The following is a 17,915-nucleotide window of genomic DNA, read 5'->3' as shown; positions in this document are numbered from 1 at the left end:
CTCTACATGGTATCACGAGTCCGGGCCAAACCCTAGGCCGGTCGTGCCCCTCTCCCCCCTCCGCTGCCCTAACTCGCGCGGCAAACCCTGCCTGCGCGCTCACCCACCACCTGTCGCCGCCAACCCTAGGCTACGGCACCTCCTCCTCACCCCCGCGCCGCCTCCCTGGTCGGCCCCTCCTCCCTGCGCCACCTCCCTAGTCACTCCTCCTCCCTGCGCCCTCCCTGGTCGGCTGCAGCAGCATCAATAGATTGCATCTGCAACAATCTGTTGATGTCCTGTGTCACCAACGACGGTGACACCCTCGACGATGGTGACTCTCTCCTCGACGGCATCTCCTCCCTCTTCGTCGATGACACCCAGCCGCCGCTGATCCCCATGGCTGCGTACGCCGCCGTCTCTATCCAGGCGCACGTCCTGATCAAGCTGGAAGTCCGCTCCTCCAATTACACCAAGTGGTGCAGCTTCTTCGAGGCCATGTGCGGCAAGTTTGGCCTCCTCAGCCACATCAATAGTGCCCCTCCTCCTGATCCATGAACTGATGCATGGAACGAGGTCGACTGTGCCGTCCGCAGCTGTCTCTATGGCTCCGTCACCGAGGACGTCCTCGACTTCACCATGGCCGCCAACCAGACAGCACGGGACCTTTGGGTCGCCATCTCCAACCACTTCCAGAAGAACAAAGCTCCTCGTGCCATCTTCTTGAGTCATGCATTCCACGCAATAACTCAAGGGGATATGTCTATCCACGAGTATGCCCAAGCCCTCAAGAAGGCCGCTGATGCTCTTCGCGATGTCGATAAGCCTGTTGCCGATTCTGAGATGGTTCTCGCCCTTCTCGCTGGGGCTGATTCTCGCTACAGCACCACTGGAGAGATCATCACAGGAGACGCGACCATGACCTTCTCCAGGACTGTAGATCGGCTTGCCCTCCAGGAGCTCCGCCTAGCAAATCAGTCAAAGGTGGCTGCCTCCTCCGCCATGATCTCCTCCTCCTCGGCTGGATGCGGCTCCTCCTGCCAATCTGCATCATCTTCGACCTCTGTCACGCAGCAGCAGCAGTAGTGCCCTCCTCAGCAGTAGCAGCAACGCCCACCTCAGCAGGGCGGTCAGCAGCAGCAGCGTCGCAGGAGGGGCAGACGCTCCAACAGCGGCCAGCAGCAGTAGCAGCAGTCGCCTCGCACACCTAACCCTAGCGGTCCTTGGGTCTGCATCAACCCATGGGCTGCTTTCCAGGGTGTGCAAGGTAGCAGCAATGGCGCACAATTCCAGCACGGCAGTCAAGGCATTCTGGGCGCCCCTCCTCAGGCTCACGCGGCGATCACCACCCCTCAGGCGCCAACTCAGTCCCCTTTGTGGGATTAGGCTGGCCTGATCGCTGCCCTCCAGCAGATGGCGCTCGAAGGCAATGCATGGGTGATGGATACTGGAGCTTCTACTCACATGCACTCCTCGGAAGGTATACTTCTCTCTCACCTCCCAGCTGCTTCCTCTTCGATTACCATAGGCAATGGTGCACATATCCCTGTCACGTCCCGAGGTTCTTCCGTTCTAGCCACAGATACGTCTAGATTCATTCTGAACAACGTGCTTATCGTTCCATCCATTATTCGCAACATACTTTCTGTTCGCCAATTCACTCGTGATAATCGTTGTTCCATTGAATTTGACGCCTCTGGTTTTTCTATTAAGGACATCTGGACGGGACGAGTGATCCTTTGCTGCGATAGTACCGGCGACCTCTACACCATCCCATCAGTCGCCCCCGCAGCCGCAAAAGCCATGCTTGCCGCCTCTTCATCGTTGTGGCATCGTCGCCTTGGTCATCCTGGTCCAGCAGTCTTAGCTACCTTAAAACAAAACAATTTAGTTTCATGTAATAAAGTAGATCGCTCGCTTTGTCATGCATGTCAGCTTGGCAAGTATGCGCGTCTTCCGTTTGCTACTTCTACTTCTCAAACTACTTCACCTTTTGAGATAGTTCACTGTGATGTCTGGACCTCGCCGGTTGCTAGTATTTCTGGTTGTTCCTACTACTTGGTTTTGTTGGATGATTTTTTGCACTATTGTTGGACGTTCCCGCTTAAGCACAAATCCTATGTACATCAGCATTTTGTTGATTTTACTGCTTATGCTCGCACTCAGTTCGGCCTTCCCGTTAAGTGCTTTCAAGCCGATAATGGGACTGAGTTTGTTAACCACGCCATGCACACCACCCTGCGCGCAAATGGTGTTATTTGTCACCTCTCATGCCCTTACACCTCTCCACAGAATGGCAAGGCCGAACGCATCCTTCGGACTCTTAACAATTCAGTGCGAACCCTCCTCATCCATGCCTCTATGCTGCCCAAGTATTGGGCTGAGGCGCTAGCAGCAGCCACCTATCTGCTTAACCGGCGCCCCTCCTCCTCCATTAGTAACGTGATTCCCTACTTTCGCCTATATAATGCTTATCCCTCTTAGGATCACTTGCGTGTCTTTGGTTGCATGTGTTATCCTAATCTACAGGCCACCTCTTCACACAAGCTCGCTCCACGCTCGACCGCATGTGTCTTTTTGGGATATCCGCCTGATCATAAGGGTTATCGCTGTTTTGATCTTACAACGCGTCGCATCATTATATCTAGACACGTTGTGTTTGATGAGTCCACCTTTCCTTTCGCTCGTGAGACTCATCCACCCACCACCAGCTCCTTTGATTTCTTACTCGGTCGTGACTTGGATATTGCACCTCTGTTTACTAATCATGCAGCTGGTGGCTCTCCTACGGCTGCTCCGTCTTCCATAGACGTTGAGCAACCGTGCTCGGCACCTGGTGGGAGCGGTGTTCAACCCCCATTAGGGCCCTCGGCATCTTCTTCTCCGGGAGGGTGTGGTTTCGTGCCCCCGTCCGGTCCTTCGGCGTCTTCTTCTACGGGCAGGACGGATTCCAGTCCACTTCCTTTGCCAGCAATAGCAGCTGATCCACCTGCGCCTCCTGGAGCGTCTGGTGCTGCTTCTGGTGCGCCTACTGGTGCTTCTTCTGGGATGCCTGGAGTGCCTAGTGTTGCTGTTCCTGCTCCTGGAGCGCCTCCTGGTGGTGCTGTACCTAGCGGGCGCTTCGGTCAAGTCTACACTCGCCGATCAGCAGCTGCTCCCACTACTACATCTGTTCCTGGACGCTTCAGTCAAGTGTACATCCGCCGACCAGCTGCTGCTACGGTGCCCTCTTCGCAGCCTGGTCGCCCTCTTCGCGAGCTCCCTCTACCGCAGCTGCAGGGCCACTACCTAGTCCCTCTACCGCAGCTGCAGGGCCACTACCTAGGCCCTCTTCCGGCGCGGTCTTCAGAAGCTCCTCCTAGAGAGCTTCCTCCACTTGAGCCTCCCCGACGTCCGATGAGTGGTTCTCCTCCACCGCCGGTCCTTCGCCGCATTACTCGACTCCAGTCTGGTACAATTCAGCCAGTTAGTTACAAGAATTTGTCTGCTGATCATGTTGTTGCTTCTCCCGTTCCGGCCAATTATCGCAGTGCACTTGCGGATGAAAAGCATCTAGGCCCCTAATTCGAGTTTTGGTAATTAATGACAATGGTTTGTGGATTAACGATTTCATTTGAGATAATGAGTATAGGTTGATCCATGGATGAAAGAGATTTGGTTGTGAACGTATGGAGTTTTGGAGATGATGAGCAAAGCTCGGGCTAAAGGCAAAGGTATAAAATAGGGCTTTTGTATTTTACCGGTCACAAGGTGTTTAGTGGAGGAAAAGTGACCGGATTTGTTGGATAGATAGCCATACTATCAAGAGGGGTTGTGTACTCATGCTTGACGGGTCTTTAGTGCCATTTTGCTCAAAATATCTAGGTGCATGCATGAGGGCTAACAACGTTTTGAAAAGATTTGAAAAAGAACAAAGTTGAGAGCTGACTGCACAAGCGCAGATAGTCCTCCCCTGGGGTGCGGACGGTCCGCAATCGTTCCAGAGAGCATGTTTGGCTCTGGTGGTTTTTAGAAGTAACTTGGGGACAATCCGGCTCAGGTAGGCGGATGGTCCGTAGCTCTAACTCAAATTGTCCCAGAGGGTGTTTTCTCTGGTTGGGCTTATGGTCTGTGCTGCGGACGGTCCGCACCTGGGGCGCGGACGATCCGCCTTATATTTGGCAGTTTGTACCAGAGACATTGTTGTCTCTGGTGGATTTCAAGGATGAACTGTGGACGGTCCGCTCCTGAGTCACGGACGGTCCGCATGATACTTTCAAAGTTGTACTAGAGACGATGTTCGTCTCTGGTGGTGTGGAACACTCACTGCGGATGGTCCGCACCTGGGACGCGGACGGTCCGCCAGTGCTTAACGGCTAGTTCTGACACGCATTAAATGCACTCTGACTCACTGGTTTATAACGGCGAACGGTCCGGTTTTTGAACTGCGGACGGTCCGCGACTTCGCTGAAAAGAGTGTAATGGCTAGTTTTTGAAGGGATGTCTATATATACCCAATGCCCGGCCATTGGGTGTCTCTTTTGGCCATTTGGACTGCATACTTGACATCATAGAGCTAAGACATCCCTCACACACACACACACACACTTGCTTAGAGATTGCATTCTTGAGAGTGTGAGGGCCTTCTAGTGCATTGCATCAATAGTTTGAGCTTTGTGGCACTAGGGAAACTTCAAGCAAGTGTCATCGACTTGTTACTTTTGGGAGTTGCCGCTCCCTAGACGGCTTGGAGAAGAGGATTTCGTGGAGCTCCTCCAAGGAGATTGTTGAGGAGCCCCGATTTCGGTTGTGAGAGGTTTTGTGCTCACCTCACCGGAGTGGTGAAGAGCAACTCTAGTGGAATCGAGGTGTGGAGCGGTTCCTTGATTCAAGCCGGCTCAAGATCAAGAGGTTCTTGATAGAGGAGCGGTTGATTCTTGGAATCCACCTCAACGTGGATTAGGGGTGACCAGCAAGTCATCGACACCACGGGATAAATTCTTGTGTCAAGCTTGGTTACTTCTCTTGCTCACTTTAATTCTTATTTTTACTTTGAGCAATTTACTTTACTAGAGCTTGATTTGTATCTTGTCACCCTAGGTTGCAAAACCATCTAGAGATAGTAGTAGCATGACATAGGGCTTTCCTTTGTTACTAATTAAATTTCTCTAGTGTTATTGGTTTTAGATTTTAAACCGCCTATTCACCCCCCTTAGTCGGTGTTCTTGATCCTATAAGTGGTACCAGAGCTAAGTACTCCATTAATTATGGATTTAACCATCTTGGAGTAGAACAATGACTAGTGATAATGGGATTCATGTTTGGAAGCCACCGTTCTTTGATGTGAACAATAATGATTATTGGAAGACTAGGATGTCAGCTCATCTCAAAGCAATGAGTAGAAAGCTATGGAGAGTAGTAAGTGATGGATATGTCATTTTGGACTCAACAAAAATGTCACCCCTAGATGAGGAAAATGAGATACTAAATGATCAAGGGGTTAATGTGCTCTTTAGTGCTCTTGATGTGATTGAATTTAATAGAGTCAAGAGCCTCACAAATACAAATGACATATGGAAGAAGCTCATGGAAATTCATGAGGGCACATCAAGTGTGAAAGAGGCCAAGTTATATTTGCTTAAGGGCAATTTTAGTGAATTTACCATGAAGAAGGTTGAGAGTATAGCCGAGATGTTCAACCGGCTAAATGACATTGTGAATGACCTCAAGGGACTTGGATTTGGGGTACCGGATGGGGATTTCAACCACAAGTTTCTTAGATGTCTTCCGGAAAGATATGACATAATTGTGACCTTACTTGTAAGGTCAAATGTGAAGACCGCAACTCCCACACAAATATTGGGAGAAATTCTCACCCATGACATGTTCAAGAAATCTCAAGATGAAGCTCATGGTGGAGAAATTGATGTGAAAAAGAAAAGTGTGGCATTCAAAGCTCAAGATAGCAAAAATGAAGAAGAAAGTGGGTGCCAAGAAGAAGAATCGGATGAGGAGATGGCTCTCTTTGTCAAGAGATTCAATAGAATGATGAGCAAGAAGAACTTTGGCAAGAGAGGTCAATCATCAAGAAAAAATTCTTTTGTGGACAAGACTTGCTTCCAATGTGGTGAAGTAGGTCATATAATTGTCAATTGTCCAAACAAGAAAAATGACAAGAAAAATGATGAAAAGAAGAAGAAAAAGTTCATCAAGAAAAAGGAGAATGGCCAAGCTTATTTTGTTGAATGGGATTCCGATGCAAGCTCCGATAATGATGATGATGATGATGATGATGATGATGATGATGATGATGATGATGACAAGCCATCCAAGGGAGTTGCCGGGATCGCCATCAAGGAGGCTCCATCACTCTTCTCTACACCACATTGTCTTTTGGCAAAGGGTGGTGCAAAGGTACAACAAGATGGTGAACTTGATGAACTTTCATATGATGATCTTGTTGAAATGCTTAATGATGCCGATGAATTCATGACAAAAGAAAAGGCTAAGTAAAGGACTTGAAGTTGAAGTTTACTTCTCTTCAAGATTCCTATGAGGAGCTAAAGACTTCTCATGAGAATCTCAAAGAAACTCATGAGAAGCTTGAGGAAGCTCACAATACCTTGCTTAATCATGAAAGAAAAGCAACATTGAGCATTGGTGTTAGTTGTGATTTAATTAATGATAAATCTTGTGGCTCTAGCTCTACTAGTTCTTCTTGAACCAAAATTGATAACCCATCTTGCAATGAATCTCTTATTATGGAAAATAATTTGTTAAAGAAAGAGATTACTTGCTTGACTAATGATTTGAGAAAGTGCTATGATAGTAGAGCCAAATTTAATCATTGTTGGGCAAGCCAAAAGTTCACCTTGAACAAGCAAGGGTTTGGATATATTCCTAAGAAAGGGAAGAAGGCTTTTGTGCAAACCAAAACTACTTTTGTGAAGAGTAGTGGTAAGCCATATTGTGAAAAATGCAAGAAGGTTGGTCATGTTGAGAAGAATTGCACCAACAAGAAAGTCATATCCTTTGATTCAAGTTACATGCTTATGAAAAATTCAAATGGCAATGTTAGTGCAAAATTTGTTGGGATACCTATAAATGATGCTAAAAAGAATGCCATTTGGGTGCCAAAAGTCTTGGTCACTAATGTGGTCACTAACGTTCAAGGACCTAAGAAAGTTTGGGTACCTAAAAGAGTTACCTCCTTTTTTAGGTGAATTACAAGTCCGGAGGAAGACATTGGGTGCTTGATAGTGGATGCACTCAACACATGACCGGAGATCCAATGATGTTTTCCTCTCTAGATGAGAATGTGGGTGGCTATAGTGACATCATCTTTGGTGACAATAGCCGGGGCAAAGTCAAAGGAGTTGGTACAATTCCTATCTCAAGTGATCATTCTCTTTCAAAAGTTTTGTTGGTAGATTCTCTCAAGTTTAATCTCTTAGCGGTCACCCAACTTTGTAATTTTGGATATAAGTGTAGTTTCACTAAAAATGATGTGGTAGTGACTAGCTTGGATGGAAAAGATCACATCTTTACGGGATTTAGACATGAGGATGTATATATTGTGGATTTTGCTACCAAAGAGGCAAACTTGTCTACTTGCTTGTTCACTCAATCATCCTTGGGTTGGTTATGGCATAGAAGGCTTGGTCATGTTGGCATGAAGCAACTCAACCGACTTTTGAAGCATGATTTAGTAGTTGGCTTGAATAATGTGAAGTTTGAAAAAGATAAGTTATGTAGTGCATGTCAAGCCGGAAAGCAAGTTGCAAATACTCATCCCACTAAGAGTGTCATGTCAACCAAGAGACCATTGGAATTATTGCATATGGATTTATTTAGTCCTACAACATATAGAAGTATTGGTGGGAATTGCTATTGTCTTGTGATAGTGGATGATTACTCAAGTTATACATGGGTTTTTTTCTTCATGACAAGGCCGATACATATGACACATTCAAGAAATTCTTCACAAGGGCCGAAAATGAATTTGAGCTCAAGGTGAAGAAAGTGAGGAGTGACAATGGAAGTGAGTTTAGAAACACAAGAGTTGAGGAATGGTGTGATGAGAAAGGAATCAAGCATGAATTCTCAACCAAGTACACTCCGGAACAAAATGGTCTTGTTGAGAGGAAAAATAGAACCTTGATTGATATGGCAAGATCAATGCTCTCCGAATACAATGTTTCAGATAGCTTTTGGGCCGAAGCAATCAACACGGCTTGTCATGCCTCTAATAGATTGTATTGCCATAGATTTCATAACAAGACTCCATATGAGTTGCTCATTGGAAGAAAGCCAAATATCTCATATTTTAGAGTGTTTGGTTGCAAATGCTATATTCTCAAGAAGGGGAACTCGGTTATCAAAGTTTCAAAGCAAATATGATGAGGGTTTTCTTCTTGGATATTCATCTTGTAGTAAGGCTTATCGGGTCTACAACAAAACTCATGGCATTGTTGAAGAAGCATATGATGTTGAGTTTGATGAAACAAATGGTTCTCATAATGAACAAGAAAATCTTGATGATGTGAGAAGTGATGGTTTGAGAAATGCAATGAAAAATATGTCAATTGGTGATGTTAGACCAAGAGAAGAAGATGAAGATGAAGATGAAGATGGTCCTTCTATCTCTATTAGAGTTAATCCTTCAACTTCTATCTCAAATGATAAAGCACAACAAATTGTACAAGACTCAAGTAATGATGATTCTCAAGTACAAGATCAAGTTGGTTCATCTAGTGCACCTTCTTCATCAACTCAAGAACACATTGTTCCTCAAAGAATTCATCATATTCTTGCAAAGGATCACCCAGTGGATCAAATCATGGGTGATATTAGTAAGGGTGTCCAAACTCGATCTCGCATTGCTTCATTTTGTGAATATTATTCTTTTATATCTTTTCTTGAACCTAACCGTGTAGATGAAGCATGGAAAGATCCAGATTGGGTGAATGCTATGCATGAAGAATTAAATAATTTCACCCGGAATCAAGTTTGGGATCTAGTTGAGAGGCCCAAGAATTATAATGTTATTGGCACTAAATGGGTCTTTAGAAACAAGTAAAATGAAGATGGAATGGTCGTGAGAAACAAGGCAAGATTGGTAGCTCAAGGCTTCACTCAAGTTGAAGGTTTGGATTTCGGTGAAACTTTCGCTCCCGTTGCTAGATTAGAAGCTATTAGAATTTTATTAGCTTATGCTTGCTCTCACAACATAAAACTTTTTCAAATAGATGTGAAAAGTGCTTTCTTGAATGGCAAGATTAGTGAACTTGTTTTTGTTGAGCAACCTCCCGGTTTTGAAGATCCCAAGAAGCCAAATTATGTATACAAGCTCTCAAAAGCTCTATATGGTCTTAAGCAAGCTCCACGAGCTTGGTATGAAAGATTGAGGGACTTTCTTATCTCTAAGGGCTTCAAAATTGGTAAGGTTGACACTACTTTGTTCACTAAAGAAATTGGTAAGGATTTGTTTGTTTGTCAAATTTATGTTGATGATATTATCTTTGGATCAACTAACCCAAGTTTTTGTGAGGAATTTGGTGAAATGATGTCTAGGGAATTTGAGATGTCAATGATTGGTGAATTGAGTTTCTTTCTTGGACTTCAAATCAAGCAACTCAAGGAAGGCACCTTTGTGTGTCAATCAAAATATGTGAAGGATATCTTGAAGAAATTTGGTATGGAAGATGCAAAACCAATCAAGACTCCTATGGCCACCAATGGGCATCTCGACCTAGATGAGGGAGGTAACCCAGTTGACCAAAAGATTTACCGTTCTATGATTGGTAGTTTGCTTTATTTGACCGCATCTAGGCCCGACATCATGTTTAGTGATTGCATGTGTGCACGATTTCAAGCCGCACCTAGAGAATGTCATTTGACCGCCGTCAAAAGGATCTTGAGATACTTGAAATATACTACTAATATTGGCTTATGGTATCCCAAAGGTGCTCATTTTGATTTGGTTGGATTTTCGGATTCGGATTATGCGGGGTGCAAGGTTGATAGGAAGAGCACTTCCGGTGGTTGCCAATTTCTTAGAAGATCTCTTGTTTCTTGGTCTTCAAAGAAGCAAAATTCCGTGGCTCTTTCAACCGCCGAAGCGGAATATATTTCGGCCGGAAATTGTTGTGCACAATTGTTATGGATGAAGCAAACTCTTCATGACTATGGTGTGAAATTTGATGAAATTCTCTTGTTGTGTGATAATGAAAGTGCCGTGAAGATTGCTAGTAATCCGGTTCAACATTCAAGAACCAAGCATATTGATATCCGCCATCATTTTCTTAGAGATCATGTAAACAAGGGTGATATCAAGATTGATGGTATTGGCACGGATGATCAATTAGCCAATATATTTACCAAGCCTTTGGATGAATCTCGGTTTTGCAAGTTAAGAAATGAGTTAAATATCATTGACTTCTCAAATGTGGCTTGAAAACTAGCACATGTGACATATGGTTCTTTCATGCACTCTTTGTTTCTTTTTTCTGATTTTTTGAGGTATTTTGAGCCATTTATGAGTTTTCATGATTTTACTCGATTCATTTTTGAATTCTTGTTGTAACTTGCTCATATGAGTCTTTTGAAGGTTTTCATGCAAGATTTGAGATTTTTGGATTTTTATATGAGCAATGATCCCAAATTGGAGTTGGAATTGAGAAAGTTGGCAAAATTCTGGACTGTCTGAAATTTGGTACAGCGGACGGTCCGCGGGTAAGAGGCGGACAGTCCGCCGTTCATGAGAATTGTTCACCAGAGGCACTACAGAGAAGTTCTCATCCGCAAAATTACACAGCGGACGGTCCGCCAAAGGACCGCGGACGGTCCGGTGTAAGTCCGCGGACAGTCCGCCAGTGTTGGGAAGAATTTACCAGAGCCAGTTTCAATCGGGTGGCAGTGTAAAGATTCAAAGGCGGACGGTCCGCCAGGATACCGCGGATAGTCCGCGACTGGACAGAATGGTGGGGTCGGCCAGACTTGACTTATAATGGATGTCCCTCTCACTTCCCTCCACCAAACCGCACACAACATCCAAAAAGCTCTCTCTCTTTCTCTCTCAAGCACGTGGGGAAGACGACAAGGTCAAGGCTTTTTTGCGTGGTTCTCGGACGGTCCGAGAACATCCCCGGACTCTTCTCAAGTTTGTGCATCATGTCCTCCCAGTATTTTGACGAATCCCTAAATCTTGTTCTTGGATTTCTTTATTGGAAAGAGTTAGGTTTAGATGCTCCGATCTATTTTTGGACCATGGATTCTTGAAAATACTTGGGGGATCTTGTTCTTAGTGATGAGGAGAGACTATAGTTAAAATTTGGTTGGTGGATTTGAATCGAAACTCAAAATATGGGTGAATCAAAGTTGAGGGCGATTTTGTGTTCCTGCGCAGAACAGATGGGTCGCGGACAGTCCGCCTGCTGGACGCGGACGGTCCGCCGTGGTAGTTCATGAACCGCGGACAGTCCGCGTTCAGAAGTGCGAACGGTCCGCAAGTGTCAGATTTTTCAGATGAATGCTGAACTGACTTATATCATTATGGATTGGTTCTATTGCTTTAGTAATTGTTCTTATGGTTAAATCTTGATCTCAAGCCACCCCAAAAGATCATCAAGGCCACTGCTTCTAAAATCAAGAAGGCTATGACTTCCAAAAGATAAAGAGACAGTGATGACTCCGATGATGTGGACTATGCTCCAAATCTCAGTGAGATGGCTGCATCATCTTTAGTGGGAGATGCAGGTGATGAATCTTCAGAGGAAGAGATTGAGGGGGTTGAGGATGATGTTACAGATTTGATGGGGCTAGATCTACCTAGCTGACAGTGGACTGCAGAGAGCTATGCCAATGCTAGAGCAGTGGATCAGTTCAGCTTGCCTCGTGACACCAACATCCTCTTCTTCAAAACTGAGATACAAAAAGATGCTTACTTTGGTCATCTAGTTAAGAAGAATGTATTCAAACATCAGACCATTGACCTAGGCTATATGAGACAACATCAAGTCATGTCTGATCTAGTGGACAGATTCGTGCAAATGTGGTTAGCAAATTTTCTGCAGCATAGGTGTGATTGGAATGAAACAGTCATACGTCAATTCTATGCCACCCTAGAGATCAACATGGTTGAGGAAACATTTCGGTGGACAACTGGCAAGAGAACCTATTATGCTACATTTGCACAATTTGCTGAGGCTAATCAGTTGGATTATGATTTCATCTCTGGTGAGCAAAGTGTGAATGTTGTGTTAGAAAACCCTCTAGATGAGAATGACTACCCCATGTACTATGAGCCTGCACATCTTGGTATTGCTAGAAGCTTTGGGGGCACTCAGGGTCTGAGGCATCATCCTGCAGTGATTAATAAGATTGTCAGAGTCACATTCATGCCTAAGAGTGGCAACAAGGACAAGATTAGAGGGTTCTATTGGAATGTGATATCCCATATCATGAACGGAAATAGAATAAATGTCATTGCTCTTATTATGGATCAGCTTGCAGATTTAAGGCTTAACATGGAGATGAACTTATATTTTGCTCCATACATTATGTCCATCATCAAGGTCAAGTCTAGTTTCAGAGGGATATGTGAAAGCAAGCACACACCTTTTAGGCCATTCAAGAATGACAATGCTTTTCTTTTGAGGCCTCTGACTCCTTTCCCTGGAGATGATATGGATGCTGAAGCACAGGAGCAAGATGGTGCTGATGATAGTGATGATGATGCTCACATGGGAGCAGCTGCAGCTCAGCATGCTATGCCACCACCGCATCCTCCTATACAGCAGCAGTGGGCTCCTCCAGCTGGCTACTTTGACCCTTACTTTGCATCCATGCAGGAGAGCATGTCCTCTCAGATTGCGGGGTTGGCTAGTCAGATGCAGAATCAGATGAACCTAAACTTCGAGAACATGCAGCAGCAGATGTTCCAGCCCATGATGGCTCAGATACAGGGGGTTCAGGAGAGTTTACACTCAGACATAGCAGCTCTTGACTCACGCTTTGAGGATTTGCCCTCTTCTGAGCAGGTTGAGCAGCTTGAGCAGAGGCAGGAGCAGCTAGAGAAGCGCTTTGATACTTTCAGCACAGCCTTCACCGGGTTTTCGGACCACTTCTACTCAGTATTTCCGGCTCCAGTGCCGCCTCTAGAGTTCTACCCGCACCAGCCGTTCTACCCACCACCACCTCCTCCACCGCCGATGGATTGACTTTCTTGGCAATTGATGCCAAATGGGGAGAAGGAGCTTTGGAGTGCTTGGATCTAGGGGGAGCTCATGGACTTCTCATGGAGATCATTCGCTTTCGGCTTCCGCTTGCTACTCGTGTTTATTTGTGTTGAACTATTGCATTACATGTTTATGATTTGGGTCTTGCATGAACTCTGTTTGAGACTTGTGTTTGGATTTGAACATTTGGTTTGTAATGTGTGATGAACTATGTTGGTTTGGGTTACTCTTATCTATTTATGTTCATCTTGTGGTTGTGAGGTTGTGCTAAGCAAGCTAAAATTCATATCATATATATCTTGTATCTTGTATGTCTTGATTTCCACTTGTAGGGAAAACTCCGTCAAAAGTTTCAAATATATATATGTGTACTTGGTATTCATGCAAATTTATATGCACATATCAAGGGGGAGTTCTCTCTACTCATCGAACTTGGTGAATTTATTCATACCATATTCTGAAATTTTCAAGAAAATGAGTAAGTTCTTCCAAAGTTCAATTCCAAGTCCACATTATGCCTAGTGTATAAAGTTGACTTGAACACTTTTATCACTCCAAAATTTAGTGTTGTCATCAATTACCAAAAAGGGGGAGATTGAAAGCATCTAGGCCCCTAATTCGAGTTTTGGTAATTAATGACAACGGTTTGTGGATTAACGATTTCATTTGAGATAATGAGTATAGGTTGATCCATGGATGAAAGAGATTTGGTTGTGAACATATGGAGTTTTGGAGATGATGAGCAAAGCTCGGGCTAAAGGCAAAGGTATAAAATAGGGCTTTTGTATTTTACCGGTCACAAGGCGTTTAGTGGAGGAAAAGTGACCGGATTTGTTGGATAGATAGCCGTACTATCAAGAGGGGTTGTGTACTCATGCTTGATGTGTCTTTAGTGCCATTTTGCTCAAAATATCTTGGTGCATGCATGAGGGCTAACGACATTTTGAAAAGATTTGAAAAAGAACAAAGTTGAGAGCTGACTGCATAAGTGCGGACAGTCCTTCCCCTGGGGTGCGGACGGTCCGCAATCGTTCCAGAGAGCATGTTTGGCTCTGGTGTTTTTTAGAAGTGACTTGCGGACAGTCCGGCTCAGGTAGGCAGACAGTCCGCAGCTCTAACTCAAATTGTCCCAGACGGTGTTTTCTCTGGTTGGGCTTATGGTCTGTGCTATGAACGGTCCGCACCTGGGGCGCAGACGGTCCGCCTTATATTTGGCAGTTTGTACCAGAGACATTGTTGTCTCTGGTGGATTTCAAGGATGAACTACGGACGGTCCACTCCTGAGTCGCGGACGGTCCGCAGGATACTTTCAAAGTTGTACCAGAGACGATGTTCGTCTCTGATGGTGTGGAACACTCACAGCGGACGGTCCGCACCTGGGGCGCGGACGGTCCGCCAGGGCTTAACGGCTAGTTCTGACACGCATTAAATGCACTCTGACTCACTGGTTTATAACGGCGGACGGTCCGGTTTTTGAACCGCGGACGGTCCGCGACTTCGCTGAAAAGAGTGTAACGGCTAGTTTTTGAAGGGATGTCTATATATACCCAATGCACGGCCATTGGGTGTCTCTTTTGGCCATTTGGACTGCATACTTGACATCATAGAGCTAAGACATCCCTCTCTCACACACACTTGCTTAGAGATTGCATTCTTGAGAGTGTGAGGGCCTTCTAGTGCATTGCATCAATAGTTTGAGCTTTGTGGCACTAGGGAAACTTCAAGCAAGTGTCATCGACTTGTTACTTTTGGGAGTTGCCGCTCCGTAGACGGCTTGGAGAAGAGGATTTTGTGGAGCTCCTCCAAGGAGATTGTTGAGGAGACCCGATTTCGGTTGCGAGAGGTTTTGTGCTCACCTCACCGGAGTGGTGAAGAGCAACTCTAGTGGAATCGAGGTGTGGAGCGGTTCCTTGATTCAAGCCGGCTCAAGATCAAGAGGTTCTTGATAGAGGAGCGGTTGATTCTTGGAATCCACCTCAACGTGGATTAGGGGTGACCAGCAAGTCATCGACACCACGGGATAAATTCTTGTGTCAAGCTTGGTTACTTCTCTTGCTCACTTTAATTCTTGTTTTTACTTTGAGCAATTTACTTTACTAGAGCTTGATTTGTATCTTGTCACCCTAGGTTGCAAAACCATCTAGAGATAGTAGTAACATGACATATGGCTTTCCTTTGTTACTAATTAAATTTCTCTAGTGTTATTGGTTTTAGATTTTAAACCGCCTATTCACCCCCCTTAGTCGGTGTTCTTGACCCTACAGCGGATCCTAATTGGCGAGCAGCTATGGCAGATGAGTTTCAGGCTCTTGTTGATAATGGTACTTGGCGCCTTGTTCCTCGGCCTCCTGGAGCTAATGTGGTTACTGGCAAGTGGATTTTCAAGCATAAATTTCATTCAGATGGTTCTCTTGCACGTCATAAAGCTAGATGGGTTGTCCGTGGATTTTCTCAGCAGCATGGCATAGATTATGATGAGACTTTCAGTCCTGTGGTCAAGCCTGCCACCATTCGTACTGTTCTTAGCCTTGCTGTATCTCGTCATTGGCCTATTCGTCAGCTCGATGTGAAGAATGCCTTTCTGCATGGACATCTAGATGAGACAGTGTACTGCCAGCAACCTCCTGGTTTTGCTGATCCTTCACATCCAGATTATGTTTGTCTTCTGCAGAAGTCGCTTTATGGGTTGAAGCAGGCTCCTCGGGCATGGTACCAGTGATTCACTACATATATTCGTCAGTTGGGGTTTGTTCCGTCAGTCTCCGACACTTCCTTGTTTGTTTACAAGGATGGCGCCAACACTGCTTACTTGCTTCTCTATGTCGATGACATTGTTCTCACTGCTTCGTCGACAGATTTGCTTCTCTCCATTATTGGTCGCCTTCATGCAGAGTTTGCTATGACTAATCTGGGTGATCTACATCACTTTCTGGGGATTTCTGTCACCCGTACTTCAGAGGGTTTATTCTTGTCCCAGCGACAGTACGCCTCGGATCTGCTACAGTGCGCCGGTATGAGCGAGTGTCACTCTACCTTGACGCCAGTTGATAGCAAGTCCAAGCTGTCTGCTACAGATGGTCCTCCGGTTGTGGATCCTTCAGAGTACATGAGTATTGTTGGTGCACTGCAGTATCTCACTTTGACTCGTCCTGATTTGGCCTATGCTGTTCAGCAAGTCTGCTTGTTTATGCATGATCCGAGGGAACCACATCTTGCACTCGTCAAGCGGATTTTGCGTTATGTCAAGGGCACTCTGGACGCTGGTCTTTCTTTGGGAGTTGGCTCTGTCGACACACTCACCGCATATTCTGATGCTGATTGGGCTGGATGTCCTGATTCCCGACGATGCACCTCAGGCTACTGTGTATATCTTGGAGATAATCTGGTATCTTGGTCCTCTAAGCGCCAGACTACAGTTTCTCGTTCCAGTGCTGAGGCTGAGTACCGGGCAGTGGCGCACGTTGTTGCTGAGTGTTGTTGGCTCCGACAGTTGCTTTAGGAGCTTCATGTTCCCCTCGCCAAGGCTACCGTTGTTTATTGCGACAACGTTAGTGCTATATATATGACTTCTAATCCCGTCCATCATCGTCGCACAAAGCACATAGAGATTGTTATTCATTTTGTTCGCGAGAAGGTGGCTTTGGGAGAGATTCGGGTCTTGCATGTCCCGTCTTCTCATCAGTATGCTGACATCATGACTAAAGGACTTCATGTCCAGTTGTACACTGATTTTAGGACTAGTCTTGGTCTTTGTTTAGCTCCACCTACGACTACGGGCGGGTATTAGAGATATATTGTTGTATTTACATATATAGCTCCACGCCATACGACAATATATAATAGAGGTCACCCCCCTCCTTTGGGTGTGTGGTGTTTCCCAATTCTCTACAATCGGCAGTGCCATTACCTTCTACTTATGTATGGCTGTCCCATAGCCTTATATAGCCTCTCAGGTGTTTGAATTGTTTGAAAGTATTTATGTAAAATGTTGTGTAAATTGTATTTTCACAGAGCTAAAGGGTTCTTTGTGAACGATCTGAGCAATTAAGAACAAAAGGATCACCAGCCTAGTTATCTGAAGGTGGTTGAGTCACGTAGCTTCTAAAAGATCTTTCAAGTAGGCTGAGCTCAGTTGTATTTGTATGAACTTTGTTTTAGTTGTCCTTTTCGAGCATCTGAGACCTTTATGTATGGAATAAGCTTAGAACAACAATGGTATAATATTCGAACAGGGAAGAGCCTTGGTAATGGTAAGTAGTAACTGCGCTAGAAAACAGAATACTGGGAGTTTGGACCTTTGGGCTTGTCATTTTGAATGTGGAAAAGCTATCACCATATTTCTATCGAATAGATCCAGGCCAATTTTGAGGCTAGCTACCAGCTATAAACGCACTTGATTATTACCATTCTGCTGTCATGAAACATAAAAAGTTACATTTTTGCAGTACATCTGAAGTGAGTGATACTAATAGGTTCTCAGACAGCATTAGAGCTATCATTTTCCCTTATACTAGTATTACTCTTAAGTTTGATAGCTATGCTTTCATTCATGTCAGTACTTTATAATTATTTTCAGTATATGGTGCCTAATACACCTGGCTTATAAAGTTCCTTTGTATATCTACTATAGCTCTCTATCACCAATCTTTTATGAGAAGTCATAGTACTGTTGGCCAGAATGAGGCTTTATATTCATCAAATACTTTGGCTAAACGCCCT

The 17,915-nt window shown here is 44.9% G+C and overlaps 1 protein-coding gene across 1 annotated transcript; it reads left to right on the top strand.

Moving 5' to 3' along the window:
• Window positions 1–273: 273 nt before the first annotated feature.
• On the top strand, window positions 274–1,065 carry LOC120700696. The gene is made up of 2 exons (XM_039984937.1): window positions 274–488; window positions 576–1,065. Exons 1-2 carry the CDS (start codon window positions 274–276, stop codon window positions 1,063–1,065), a joined length of 705 nt encoding a protein of 234 aa, XP_039840871.1.
• Window positions 1,066–17,915: the final 16,850 nt, after the last annotated feature.

This window comes from Panicum virgatum, chromosome 3K (assembly GCF_016808335.1).
Source record: "Panicum virgatum strain AP13 chromosome 3K, P.virgatum_v5, whole genome shotgun sequence".
NCBI classification, from domain to species: domain Eukaryota; kingdom Viridiplantae; phylum Streptophyta; class Magnoliopsida; order Poales; family Poaceae; genus Panicum; species Panicum virgatum.
This window is presented reverse-complemented; position numbering and strand designations above follow the sequence as displayed.

Bases quoted from the DNA above. Each gene is read 5' to 3' on its own strand.
- LOC120700696 (XM_039984937.1), top strand. From the start codon at position 274: ATGTCCTGTGTCACCAACGACGGTGACACCCTCGACGATGGTGACTCT. The intron at 489-575 runs GTTTGGCCTCCT...TGCCGTCCGCAG, and splicing joins TTCGAGGCCATGTGCGGCAA to CTGTCTCTATGGCTCCGTCA.